This window comes from Oncorhynchus keta, chromosome 1 (assembly GCF_023373465.1).
Source record: "Oncorhynchus keta strain PuntledgeMale-10-30-2019 chromosome 1, Oket_V2, whole genome shotgun sequence".
Classification (NCBI taxonomy): domain Eukaryota; kingdom Metazoa; phylum Chordata; class Actinopteri; order Salmoniformes; family Salmonidae; genus Oncorhynchus; species Oncorhynchus keta.
In genome coordinates, this window is record NC_068421.1 from 45958805 (window position 1) to 45973407 (window position 14603).

Here is a 14603-nt window from a genome sequence, read left to right on the forward strand (position 1 = left end):
AAGTTCTGAAGGTAAATCAGCCACCCCCCAAGGGAGAAAAAAACATGTTTAAAAGTACATTTCCTGCAATTTGACCCATTTTGCCATGGGGCGGAGAGAAAATGTAATATTATAAAAATATGTCATGCAATTCTATTGATTTTGCCATGGGCTAGAGAGATCTCTTGCAGTTTTAAAGCAAATCTTCCGCAGTTCTACACATTTTGCCATGGAGCAGCGAGAACATTTTGCGATTTTATTAGAAATGTCATGCAATTATACAAATTTTGCCATGTGGCAGAGATACATTTTTTCAGTTTTAAAGCTAATTTTCTGCAATTCTACAAATGTTGCCATGGCTTGGAGAAAACGTTTTTCAGTTTTAAAGCTAATTTCCGGTAATCTACACATTTTGGCATGACTTAGGGCATGTTAATGATACAGTATCTGAGGGAGAGTGAATAATTGAAATTAATGGGGGCGCCCTGCATGCCCGGTTGATATTCGGCCATGACTACCACAAGTTTAGATACCTGGCTAGACTAACTGAGGCTAATTGAGTGACTGTCAGTGACTGACAAAACAACGAGACTGCTTGTGCACAACCAAATTTCAAACTTACACCTTGTGTATTATACTATTCTAACTCTCAACAGTAAGTTGAGACCCAGACTGAGTTCCTAAAATAATATCTTATGTCGCTTATGCCTGGAAGCCGGCCCTGAGGTTAGCATGCTCCACCTGTAGGTCTGTTCAGGTGGGGCCTCAACCTTCATCTCAACCTCTGAAAGCACTTTAGACCACTATTCAATCTACCAGTTATAGTGTTCTGTAGCCTTTAGTGTTGGAGTGCAGGTGTCCATTTTAAACCCAGTGATTGACCCAGGGGTCTCATCAGTTTGATTAGAAGTATCCACCCCGTAACAGTCAAGAGTGCTGGTCTATGATTAGAGATATACCGGTAGGGTAGGCCCTCTGTATAATCACAGACCTCGTCATCCCGGTCATGAGCAATTTTTACTCTGGCCCAAGGCTGTGTTAGACTATGAAATCAAATGCAAATTTGAATGGGATAGTTGTCAAAAACAACATAGGTTACTACGGTAATCACTGTGTTCTGTGTGTGAAATTCCCTACTGCTTAGATATACTACAGCTAAATGCATTTGAGAGAGCATACAGAGCAAAGCTATCTCATCTATAGAAGGTATGTTTGTGGGTAGGGGGGGGGGGTTATATCTTGTCAAATGTATTAGGGATTTGTAACTGTGTTTGTGTGTATTGTGTTTTTTCTTAGATGTTGTAGTTTTTCAACATGTTGTTATTTTTTTTGACATTTCTTAAGGACAATTGGAAAAATAGCCCTTTGTTGGCTGAAAGAGATCCTAATCAAATCAAACCTTCCGCTTGTTGCACTTCTTAGGAAAAAGACAGAAAACTGACCTTGGGCATCACCTACTGGACACATGAAGGACTTGCAGACTGGCATGCAGCTAGTATTGAAAATAAATAACAGTTTTTATGGTGTTGAACAGGTAAAAGTAAAACTATTTTATGGTATTTTCCAACATGGCATTTATTGTTTGATTTTTGAGGTTATAAAATGGCATACTTCATTTTGAAACATGGACTAGAAAGACGGTTTTAGGATGAAATGTTATTAAAAAAAATGTATTTGGAGGTAAAAGGTCCCCAAAACAATTCTAAGAACATCACATACACTATTGACATATGTACATAATGAGTCCAAGGCTTCGGATGGCTGTTTCTTTGTGACCCCCTTCCCCATTACCTCTACTGGAAGTAGCAAATCAAACTAATTGCACTCCACGCATTATCATTACCTTAACTTTCAAGAAATAACATATCCAGATCCCAGTGTAAATTGACTGTGGCCACTTACATCCCCCTTGCTCCTTACCATGTGGCAACTGCCATACATTGCTTGCCCCCCACCCCCCAAAATGATTGGTGGATACTGTACTAGAAAGGTGTGTGGAGATGTTACATGAGTTCATCAGAATAGCCACGGGGGTTAGCCTGGTCCCAGATCTGTATGTGTTCTGACTATCATCGTCACCACAGCAGAGAGGAGTTGGCTAAAGCACAAAGTGATCTAGAGTCAGGCTACATGGAGGCCATTGATCCTAGTCGATTCACACCTGAAACAACCTCACAGCGGCGTTGTGCAGTATGAACGATGTTTCATGTTTTTAAACCTTGGTGGGGAAAATGACCAACGTATCCAGGGGTATAGGAAAACCATGATCAGAGCAGGTGATCCTGGTGTAACAAATATCTTTACACCAAAACTCAACTAAACAAGACAAGATAATGCACACATGTCCATGGATAGATGTGGATGAATTCTACAGGTGAAAAGCAGTGACAGGTGAGTGGGGGTTGTCATTTAGACATTAATCCTGGTCGTCGGCCTCTGGGGTGGCCGGGGGCTCCTCTGTCTGTCGATTGGAGGGGATGCCCACAGGAGGGCGAAGTTTATGCCCAGAGCTCTGGACATGTGGAGGTGAACCAGGCGGTGGAGTTGAGGGCATGACAGGTGGCTGGCCAGGGGGCCTAAGTGGGGTGGTAGGGGGCGAGGGCACAGGGGTATGGGGATATTTTCGGACAGGCCGGGTGGGTGACTCGGGTGAGTGGGAGGACAGTGGAAGGGGGCTGGGGTAACCGGGCGGGGCGAGGACTGAGAGGCTGATGGAGTTGGCTGAATACTCGTCCTCACTTTTGAGACTGTCCTGGAACAACAACAATAGATTTAAGCAGAAAAGACGAAGGGAAAACTAGCAACATTCTTTAAAATAATCAAGTCTTTGTAAATTGAAAAATCTGTGACTTACATCTTCATTGAGAACGTAAAGAGCCATTGGGCTCCTACGGCCAGGTGTTCCATGGGCTATTGTTGTTGGCACCACATCAACTGCAAATGAAAATATGTGTGAAACAACTGCACAAACTGAGTGTAGGACTACTCTGCAAAAAAATGTGTACTGACTATAACTTGAAATCTGTCCATCTAAAAAGGTTTGCGTTCAAATATCTGAAATAGGAAGAATGAATAAATTAACTAAATAATTAGCGTGGGGAACAAAGAAAACCACACATTCAAAAAGCACCTGACTGCCAAAAGCTCACATCCCTCTCTCCCCTTACCCTCATGACTGACGTCACTCCGCTCTACATATACCGGAGATCTCTGCAACGCAGCTGCCATGGCAGCCCGCCCCTTCTTCCTTAACCCCAACGAGAGACAAATAGGAGATGAGCGTTTCGCATGTATACTCGTGTAGTGCCCATTTATATTCAGTTTCTGTTTCCTTCAAGAACATGTAAGCCCAATTGTTTTTAAAATGACTCCATACAGTGTAAATCTAGCCTGGTCGCAGATCTGTTTGTGCTGTATAGCCACACCATTGACAATGACTATAGGAGTAGGCTATACAGCACAAACAGCTCTGGCACCAGGCTAGTGAGACACCGTTATCATTGCATTGTAGACAAGAGCGATAGAATCCATCCCAGACGATACTAGCAGTGTCAGAACCTTAGTATAACATTGGACGCAGAGTAGTAGAGAGCAGGGAAAGGGCATTAGGATTCTAGCCGCCTGCTCCTTGCCTAGTGCTTAGTTCTGGTTCCCGAGACATATCAAAGCAAATAGGGAGATGGAGGCACAATGTGGAGCTCTTACTTTCTGGAGGGCTTCCAGCAGGCGCACACTGTCACCAGGGTGATGAGGAGGAAAATGCCCCCGGTGGTGAGGATGATATACAGGGAACTCCGTCCTAGCAAAGGAAGGAATCCTATGGTCAACAGAGTAGTCCTTTCTCAAACACCGCAAGCACTTCCCCACTGTCCAAGCGAAGAGTCCTCTCGGACTAGACAAAGATGTCACTTCTAGGCTCTGGAAATTAGCTACACTCTCCTCTTTCTCTACTATAGGGCTCTCTTTACGCACTCCACTTTAGAACTGTTAGTGGAGGCCCAAATAACATCAAATAAAATGGAAGCATTGCAGAACGAGTTAAAATGCTAGGTTCTCCTAGCCTGGTACTGGACTAGACAGCACAAACAGATCTGGAACCAAGCTAAGGTTTTCCAGCACTCGCTGTGCCAGCCAAGTCTGTGTGTGAAAGTGGCTGCTTTGAGGCTTTGTACAGGGCTGTATGTATGGAGAGAATATAGGACCCTCACTGGGCTAGCTGATATTTCGTCACACTACGATAACGTCCCGAATGGCACCATACTCCCTATATAGTGCACTACTTTGGATCATGGTCAAAAGTAGTGCACTACAAATGGAATAGGGTACCATTTGCATTTACATTACATTTAAGTCATTTAGCAGACGCTCTTATCCAGAGCGACTTACAAATAGGTGCATTCACCTTATGACATCCAGTGGAACAGCCACTTTACAATAGTGCATCTAAATCTTTTAAGGGGGTGAGAAGGATTACTTTATCCTATCCTAGGTATTCCTTAAAGAGGTGGGGTTTCAGGTGTCTCCGGAAGGTGGTGATTGACTCCGCTGTCCTGGCGTCGTGAGGGAGTTTGTTCCACCATTGGGGGGCCAGAGCAGCGAACAGTTTTGACTGGGCTGAGCGGGAACTGTACTTCCTCAGTGGTAGGGAGGCGAGCAGGCCAGAGGTGGATACATTTGGTACACATACCTTGTCCCTGTAAGGCCAATAATGAAGTAAGGATTAGTGTGCTCCACTGGGGCAAGACCTCAGCTCCTGGACATCATAAATAACTTGCTTTTCACTGGTCTGGTCCGGTCCGGTCCGGTCCGATCCGGTCGGTCGGTCAATTTAGTTTCTTCAGAATTAACTTGTATCTCAACCTTTCTCTGACAGGTACATGCTGAAGCAATCAATAGAAATATGCTTGCTAAGGAGCAAGTACTACATCTGTGGTTCTACTTACTGTAGACGGTGAGTTTGACGGGTACACTCCTCATGCTGCTTATTGGGTTCTCCACTGTACAGCTGTAGAAGTCATCGTCTGACATCAGCACCCGGGCGATGGTCAGATACTTCATGTCATGTGACAGGAGCAAGCGTGAGTCATTGGTCAGCACCTTTCCCCCTTTCAGCCAGCCATAGGTGGGCTTGGTGCCATCGCCGTGGGAACAGTGTAAGGTGAAGAGTTCACTCAACTCCAGCACCGAGGAGGCTATCATTTGGACGAAGGGTCTGGACACAGGTACTGTGGGGACAATACACAACAGCATGTCAAATAGATGATCTACAGGAGACATAACCAGTAATCCACTGTTTATATAGTATGGCATTTGCTTATACCAGTACATTTTTGTGAAGAAATAACAAGCTACCTACTCTTTAAAAAGTAGGCCTTCGAAATAACTTATAAAGGTATAAGATATACTAAGATATAAGATATACTTTGTTTTAAAGTATGGACACACTTTTTAGCCTTGCACCTCAGTCTGGGATAGCATCATGTGATGTAAATTCACGAAGGCCAATAGTTGGTCAGTTGTTGGACTGTTTATTTGATATGTCAGCCTGAGCAGTATTGTAAACACAATCTCAATTATTGAAATAAACTAAATATGCCATTTAGCAGAAACTTTTATCCAAAGCGACTTACAGTTACGCGTGCCTAAATCTTTTACATACTGTGTGTATGGGTGATCCTGGGAATCTATAACCCACTATCCTGGCGTTGCAAGCGCCATGCTCTACCAAATGAGCTACAGAGGAAACTTTCCTACCATCTACGGTGAGGTTGATGTTGCGCTCCGCAGTGAAGGGATCGTCTGTGATGGAGATCTCCACTTCATAGGCCCCCTCGTCAGACAGCTGCAGGTTGTGGAGGAGCAAGGTGCCGTTCTCAAACACCATGATGCGGTCCCTGTACTCGGGCCGCAGATTCCCGATGATGCTGGTGCCTATGGACTGGACTACGGTGATGGGCTGCTGCTTGTCCCTCTTCAGCTGCCACTTGATGACCGGTTGGTCAGAGCTAGTGCTGGTGTAGCTGACGGAGAGGAGGGCCTCTCCACCCAACGTGCCTCGGACCAGATGAGCCTGACTGGTGATGTTGACGCCGGCCACTCTGACTGCATGGACACAGTCCAACACAAGATGTTCAGTGAACACTGTGGCAGACTATACAGTGCAGGATATAGTGATCACGTGTAAGTGGTTCATTACTCTAAGCAGAGTGATCTACTCTAGTATAAGGTCCTAATAACGAGTCTGGAACTTTCTGATGTTTTGTATTTTGTCTTTATATGCCATTCACAGATATACAGTATTAAATAAAGTCAGATATGGGTCTAAAGTTTCCACTCCAATCCCTAAATGAGTCCAGAAGTAGACTTTTCAAATCAAGACTACTCAAAATCCAGTTGAATCTACAAGTGAAAACAGCGCCCTCAAACGTCCTCATTATTACCGCAATCAATCATTCAGGGAAAATTCAATAACGGGTAAGGACCTCTCCAAACAAGCCCAACGTATTTCATCCGTTTTGATTTGTGCACCATTAATGGATCCCCCTTCAGCATACAGGAGGATGGCTTACAACATAACCCGCATATCATCCCTTAGAGTCTAGTTCTGCCCTGGAAACCACACACAGTAATGCCATTATACTCACAGCGGAGTTTCCTATAAGTCACCACATCCTTGACCACATGTAGCCATAGGCTAGAGCCACTGATGGGCACTGTACCTAATGGATGGGCTGTTGCATGTCATGCTGGGGCAATAGAGAGAGAGAGAGAGCGTCTGGCACCGACCCTCCTCGGCCACAGCTCTGCTCCCTGTAGCGTGTCTGCATGGCATCGCTCGATCGCCGTGGCAACAATTTTCAGCCTGAAGGAGGTTGCCGGGAGAGGCAGACAAAGGCCAGGATTGTTGGCCTGATTTCCTCCCTCCCGTGGTATAAAAAGCCACTGGGAGAGACATGCTCTTTGTGATTGTAGAAGCAGGAGACACAAGGGTTCAGTGATTCTGCTAATAGTGGATGGTCACAATGACACAACAGACAGCCACACAGCAGAAGCAGGCTGAGCCAGGCTCCTAATGCAGAGACACCACCACCACCTCCACTGCTGCTTGGGCTCCAACTCCAAGACCCCCAAAGCCTCTTCTCGTAATATAATAATTGTTAACCTATACTTCCAATAACAGCTCACCTGGGTTCCTTTTACAACAGCTCTATGGCTCAATAGACCTGTGGCTTGGAGATAATCTACACAGAGGGTACACCAGAACAAAACAATTCTCACTGCCTGGGCCAATGAAATATGTTGTACAGCACTTAGCCTACTTTAACATAGTATTTCATGAATTGATCAAGTACATAACGGAATAATGGTTACAGCCAAATTCTGTATAACAAAACAAATGCGAAACAACCTGTGAATTGAAATAAGAAAGCTATGTAAATCTCAAATATCTACACTATTACCTGACTACTATGTGATAAACATATTTGCCAATATAGTCACATATCTATTCATTCAAACTACTCTTACTTTAAACTTGTTTCCTGACTCAGCCACTAGTTCTTTTCCACATTGTGTTTCCCAAAAAAGCAAGTCGTAAAGTTTGAAAGCCTCTTCTCGTAATACAATAATACACTTACCTGCCTGGAAAAAAAGGAGTAGGCCGAAGAGTGAAAATAGTGAAGGAATAGCTGTTTCTTCTTTCAAGGAAGTCTTCCTCCTCTCCCCCTTCATCTTGGGTAAAGCGCTGAGTCCCTCTCCCACCCAATGAGCATGATTTGTCCACTCCAGGCACGTCCTTGAGAATGCACAAGACTGCAAAACTGGGCTCAGTTGCCAGCCTGCTCTTAACCACAGCACTCAGGATCCCAGCATGAACAAAAGCACTGAGTGTGTGTGTGTGTGTGTGTGTGTGTGTGTGTGTGTGTGTGTGTGTGTGTGTGTGTGTGCGTGTGTATCCTCAGCTTTCTTAGACATAGACATAGATAAATAAGCTCCGTTGTTTTATTTATTATGGTGGGTGGCCGAAGAACATAGCGACATTTCATTGTTGCTCTTTTCTGCACTGCAAATTGTATGGCTGTCAAATGTGCTATTACCAATGACGAGTTCACATATTTCAAGCATATGTATATGGTTTCAATAGATTTCAAAATATAGTGCAATAGAAAACAAGGGTATTCAGTAACAGTACCTTGATTGTCCTTCCTACAGTGCTGCTCAGAATTGTTCAATAAACCAAAGGCTTTATAAAAGGACCGAAATCATAGAAACAGAATGACTGCTCTTAAAAAACAACTAACCCCTCTCCCCAACTACTGTCCCCACCCCCTGCCAACCCCCCTCCAGACTCACACTCTAAATGAGAGCAACACTTATTATGTATTAGTCCACACAAACTGTGTTGCAACTAAAAACAAGTTATTCTTTTTGGACAAATTTAGGTTAGTCCCTCCCCGTTACGGCCTGTTTGCTTCCATTTGGTTCTTAGTTAATACACCGCATATGTAAGAGGGAAGAGAAGTATGGGAAGTACTCAAAAAAAAAAACATGCAATGTGTTCCCAGTGTGGCCGCTAGGTGGTGCAATAAGAACAGAAAATCAATGAGCATTGCAGAAATAATACACTGGAGATATGAACAATAAAGGACACATTACGATGTTGTTATAACATGTTTTGATATTTCTGATCATCTTATCATTGTAACAATACCTGCCATTCAGCTTCTTGTTGCAGCATGTACAATGCCGTTCAGACAAGTAAAAAGTAAGTTCTCTCTCTGACACTATACAGTGCATTCTGAAAGTATTCACACCCCTTGACTTTTTCCACATTTTGTTGTTACAGCCTGAATTTAAATGGTTTAAATTGAAATGTTTTGTCACTGGCCTACACACAATACCCCATATTGTCAAAGTGGAATTAAAATCATAAAAATATCAAGTGATGGAATGTCTTGAGTCAATAAGTATTCAACCACTTTATTATGGCAAGCCTAAATAAGGTAAGGAGTACACGTTTTATTAACAAGTCACATAATAAGTTGCATGGACTCACTCTGTCTGCAATAATAGTGTTTAACATATTATTTTAATGACTGCGTCATCTCTGTACACCACACATACAATTATCTGTAAGGTTCCTCAGTCGAGCAGTGGATTTCAAACACAGAATGAACAACAAAGATCAGGGAGGTTTTCCAATCTCTCACAAAGAAGGGCACCTATTGGTAGATGGGCAAAAAGAGAATGAAAAGCAGACATGCAATATCCCTTTGGATGGGGTATCATTACACCCAATCACTACAAAGATGCAGGCTTCCTTCCTAACTCAGTTGCCGGAGAGGAAGGAAACCACTCAGGGATTTCACCATGAGGCCAATGGTGACTTTAAAACAGTTACATAGTTGAATGGCTGTGATAGGAGAAAACTGAGGTTAGATCAACAGCATTGTAGTTACTCCACTATACTAATCTAATTGACAGAGTGAAAAGAAGGAAGCTTGTACAGAATCAAAATATTCCAAAACATGCATCCTGTTTACAACAAGGCACTAAAGTAATACTGCAAAGAGTGTGGCAAAGCAATTCACTTTTTGCCCTGAATGCAAAATGTTATGTTTGGGGCAAATCCAATACAACACATTACCGAGTAGCATTCTTCACATTTTAGAGCACGGCGTTGGCTGCATAATATGGGTATGCATGTAATCGTTAAGGACGGGGGAGTTTTTCAGGATAAAATGTAAATGGAATGGAGCTAAGCACAGGCAAAATCCTTGAGGAAGAACTGGTTCAGTCTGTTTTCCACCAGATAGACACTGGGAGATTAATTCCCCTTTGAGCAATAACCTAAAACACAAGGCCAAATCTCCACTGGAGTTGCTTACCAAGAAGACAGTAAATGTTCCTGAGTGGCCGAGTTATAGTTTTGACTGAAATCTGCTTGAAAATCTATTGCAAGACCTGAAAATGGTTGTCCAGCAATGAGCAACAACCAATTTGACAGATTTTGAAGAATTTAGAAAATAATAAGAGGGAAAATGTTGTACAATCCAGGTGGATAGCTCTAAGAGACTTACCCAGAAAGAATCACAGCTGTAAGCGCTGGCAAAGGTGATTCTAACATGTATTGTCTCAGGGGGTTGAATACTTATCTAATCAAGATGTATTAGTGTTTTCTTTTTCATATATATATATATATATATATATATATATATATATATATATATATATATTTTTATATTTTTTTTTTAAATGTCTTCCACTTTGACATTGCAGATGACAAAAATGGACAATTACATCTATTATTGTTGTAGGGGCTCCCGAGTGGCGCAGCGATCTAAGGCACTGGATCTCTTTAAGGTTCTGTATTTATTTTCTTCATCAATCTTGTGTTCTGTTTCGTTGTGTTCTTGAACATAACCCTGTTTCTTTTTTTTATTTTTACCCCTTTTTCTCCCCAGTTTCGTGGTATCCAATTGTTTTAGTAGCTACGATCTTGTCTCATCGCTACAACTCCCGTACGGGCTCGGGAGAGACGAAGGTTGAAAGTCATGCGTCGTCCGATACACAACCCAACCAAGCCGCACTGCTTCTTAACACAGCGCGCATCCAACCCGGAAGCCAGCCGCACCAATGTGTCGGAGGAAACACCGTGCACCTGGCAACCTTGGTTAGCGCGCACTGCGCCCGGCCCGCCACAGGAGTCGCTGGTGCGCGATGAGACAAGGACATACCTACCGGCCAAGCCCTCCCTAACCCAGACGACGCTAGGCCAATTGTGCGTCGCCCCATGGACCTCCCAGTCGCGGCTTGTTACGACAGAGCCTGGGCGCGAACCCAGAGTCTCTGATGGCACAGCTGGCGCTGCAGTACAGCGCCCTTAACCACAGAACCACATAACCTTGTTTCTTTGTGTACTTGAACACAGTCCTGACTTTCATTTTTGTTCATTGATTTTACCTGTGTTAGTTACTCACCTGGTTTCATCAGATCCTTATTTAGTTCAGCTCATTATGTTTGTGCCTTTGTGAGATATTGTTAGTTTTGACTCTACTAAGCCTTTCCCTAGCTCATTTGTGAGAACCAGTTATAGCCAGTTATAGCCCTAGTTTTGATTTACCTGCCTGTTTGCCTACCTGTGTGTGACCATTGCCTGCCTGTGACCACGGCGAAATAAACACCTGCCGCACTCTGCGTGTGAATCTACACCTTTTTCTCCCTGAGTATTCATTACAATCTCAGTGCTGGAAGCGTTACTACAGACCTTGGGCCGATTCCAGACTGTGTCACAGCCGGCTGCGATTGGGAGTCCCGTAGTGCGGCATACAATTGGCCCAGCGTCGTCTGCGTTAGAGTTTGGCTGGGGTAGGCCGTAATTGGAGGAATAAGTGATATAAGCGGACACTTAAGGCCTCCGGCCGTTTACTTTATAAAACATTTTACTTACTGTTGAGAGTTACAATAATAGAATACACAAGGTGTAAGTTTGAAATTTGGTTTTGCATCAGCAGTTTTTCTAGAGTTTTTCCAGTCACTCAATTATCCATGTCAGCTAAAATGCTTTTGATTGTTAAGTTAATCTAGCTAGAGTTATCTAAACTTGCAATCATGGCCGAATACTGACCGAATGCCCAGGGGCCCTGACCTACAGGGGGCCCCCATTGATTTTGTTATTCACTCACTCAGATGTCATTAGCATGGCATACGTCATGGCAAAATGTATAGAATTGCAGGAAATTAGCTTTAAAACTGCAAAAAAAGTATCTGCCCCATGGCAAAATGAGTAGAATTGCATGACACGGGGCGAAGAGAAAATTGCAAAATGTTCTCTTCGCCCCGTGTCAAAATGAGTAGAATTTCAGAAAACTTGCTGTATATCTACAAAAATGTATCTCTGCCCCATGGCAAAATAAGTATAATTGCAGGAAATTCATTTTAAAACGTGAATTTCTTTCCACAGTCAAGAGGGGGGCCACTACATTTTTTTTGCCCGCTTCGGGGGCAGGGGGAGGGTCTTAGGACCGCTCCCTGAGTGGAACTCTCCCGTGGTCCCCGTATTTAAACTCCTCTGTAGTAAGCCATCAAAGCTTGGAGGCATGAGACAGACACTCAGACTCTGTCTTGCTCTGCCCTCTGTGCCCTGGGTTAAAGCACCTCTCCCTCTCATCTTCCAACGGCTCCTAAATCAAGGGAAACACTTGTTGTAAATATAAAACAGAGAGTATAAGGGGCCCTCTTCTGCTCATGTATGAGACACACTGTCACAATATCAGAGAGAAGACACACAGCAAGTCTCTGTCGACCAGACTGTTATTAAGTCGGAGACTGGATGTGGACTTGGAATCCTTTTCAAAGGCTGCTTTTACACAAACAGATGAATTCTGATTTGTTGTCTAATCATTGGAAAAAGAGCTGATCTGTTTGGTCAAAAGACCAGTTAGTGGAAAAAGATCAGAATTAGGTTGCCTGTGTACAGTCGTGGCCAAAAAGTTTGAAAATGACACAAATATTAATTTTCACAGTCTGCTGCCTCAGTTTGTAGGATGGCAATTTGCATATACTCCAGAATGTTATCAAGAGTGATCAGATGAATTGCAAAGTCCCTCTTTGACATGCAAATGAACTGAATCACCAAAAAACATTTCCACTGCATTTCAGCATTGCCACAAAAGGACCAGCTGACATCATGTCAGTGATTCTCTCGTTAACACAGGTATGAGTGTTGACGAGGACAAGGCTGGAGATCACTCTGTCATGCTGATTGAGTTCGAATAACAGACTGGAAGCTTCAAAAGGAGTGTGGTGCTTGGAATCATTGTTCTTCCTTGGTCAACCATAATTACCTGCAAGGAAACGGGTCCCGTCATCATTGCTTTGTACAAAAAGGGCTTCACAGCCAAGGATAAGATTGCACCTAAATCAACCATTTATCGGATCATCAAGAACTTCACGGAGAGCGGTTCAATTGTTGTGAAGAAGGCTTCAAGGCTCCTAAGAAAGTCCAGCAAGCGCCAGGACTGTCTCAGCTGTGGGATCAGGGCACCACCAGTACAGAGCTTGCTCAGGAATGGCAGCAGGCAGGTGTGAGTGCATCTGCGTGCATATTGAAGTGAAGGTTTTTTGAGGATGGCCTGGTGTCAAGAAGGGCAGCAAAGAAGCCACTTTTCTCCAGGAAAAACATCAGGGATAGACTGATATTGTAACAGTTTTCTTCCGCTGAAGGAGAGGAGGACCAAAATGCAGCGCGGTTAGTGTTCAACATGTTTAATATAGACGATAACCGAGAACACTACAAAATACAAAAACAACAAATGTGAAAACCGAAACAGTCCTATCTGGTGCAATGACACAAAGACAGAAGACAATCACCCACAAAGTACCCACAGAATATGACTGCCTAAATATGGTTCACAATCAGAGACAATGATCGACAGCTGCCTCTAATTGAGAACCAATCTAGGCAACCATAGACCTATAAATTACCTAGAAAGGAAACAGCCCCATAAACATACAAAAACCCATAGACCAAACAAAACACATAAATCCCCCATATCACACCCTGACCTAACCAAAATAATAAAGAAAACAAAGATAACTAAGGCCAGGGCGTGACAGATATTCTGAAAAAGGTACAGCGATTAGACTGTTGACGACCAGGGTAAAGTCCTTTTCTCTGATGAATCCCCTTTCCGATTGTTTGGGGCATAAAAAAGCTGTAAAAAAGCTTGTCCGGAGAAGACAAGTTGAGTGCTACCATCAGTCCTATGTCATGCCAACACTAAAGCATCCTGAGACCATTCATGTGTGGGGTTGCTTCTCAGCCAAGGGAGTGGGCTCACTTGCAATTTTGCCTAAGAACACAGCCATGAATAAAGAATGGTACCAACACATCCTCCGAGAGCAACTTCTCCCAACCATCTAGAAACAGTTTGGTGACAAACAATGCCTTTTCCAGCATGATGGAGCACCTTGCCATAAGGCAAACGTGATAAGTAAGGGGCTCGGGGAAAAAAACATCAATATTTTGGGTCCATGGCCAGGAAACTCCCAAGACCTTAATCCCATTGAGAACTTGTGGTCAATCCTCAAGAGGCAGGTGGACAAACACAAACCCACAAATTCTGACAAACTCCAAGCATTGATTATGCAAGAATGGGCTGCCATCAGTCAGGATGTGGCCCAGAAGTTAATTGACAGCATGCCAGGGCGGATTGCAGAGGTCTTGAAAAAGAAGGGTCAACACTGCAAATATTGACTCTTTGCATCAACTTCATGTAATTGTCAATAAAAGCCTTTGACGCGTATGAAATGTTTGTACTTATATTTCAGTATTCCATAGTAACATCTGACAAACTTTGTGGAAATTAATATTTGTGTCATTCTCAAAACTTTTGGCCACGACTGTACATGCAACCTTATAGATGTGTATGACCCTTGCGATGACAGCAAGGAATAACTTTTTCCCAATGGTATATGTAGGCAAGGCCAATTCCTAGCTGATATGGCTAGCCTCCATTAGATCTAATCTTCTCAAATCTACGAATGAATGTAGCTCTTCAGTATTCATGAGCTAGTGTGCATCATGCAGTATCGTTCCTTTTCAGTATGGGCTGAGCGATCCA

At 43.3% G+C, this 14603-nt stretch overlaps 1 protein-coding gene across 3 annotated transcripts; it reads right to left on the reverse strand.

The window, feature by feature from the left end:
- Positions 1 to 1528: 1528 nt before the first annotated feature.
- LOC118395384 (hepatocyte cell adhesion molecule-like) lies at positions 1529 to 8266 on the reverse strand. 3 transcript variants are annotated; one of them, XM_035789161.2, is made up of 8 exons: positions 8171 to 8266; positions 7617 to 7791; positions 5734 to 6081; positions 4923 to 5204; positions 3685 to 3778; positions 3147 to 3226; positions 2834 to 2913; positions 1529 to 2731 (listed from the first exon to the last, which is right to left on the reverse strand). In XM_035789161.2, the coding sequence occupies exons 2-8, from the start codon at positions 7708 to 7710 to the stop codon at positions 2396 to 2398; spliced, it is 1314 nt and encodes a 437-aa protein (XP_035645054.1). In that variant the 5' UTR covers positions 7711 to 7791; positions 8171 to 8266; the 3' UTR covers positions 1529 to 2395. The 3 variants fall into 3 exon arrangements, with proteins under 3 accessions (XP_035645054.1, XP_035645049.1, XP_035645064.1); XM_035789156.2 differs by having other exon boundaries at positions 7617 to 8259; XM_035789171.2 differs by having other exon boundaries at positions 2566 to 2726; positions 7617 to 8259.
- Positions 8267 to 14603: the final 6337 nt, after the last annotated feature.

What these genes read in the sequence shown, in the direction of transcription:
- LOC118395384 (XM_035789161.2), bottom strand. Translation starts at nt 7,710, where the DNA reads ATGAAGGGGGAGAGGAGGAAGACTTCCTTGAAAGAAGAAACAGCTATT. An exon ending in CGTCAAACTCACCGTCTACA is followed by an intron (nt 3,779 to 4,922) that starts GTAAGTAGAACC and finishes TTCCTTTGCTAG; the next exon opens with GACGGAGTTCCCTGTATATC. An exon ending in GAGTGACGTCAGTCATGAGG is followed by an intron (nt 2,914 to 3,146) that starts GTAAGGGGAGAG and finishes TTTCATTTGCAG; the next exon opens with TTGATGTGGTGCCAACAACA.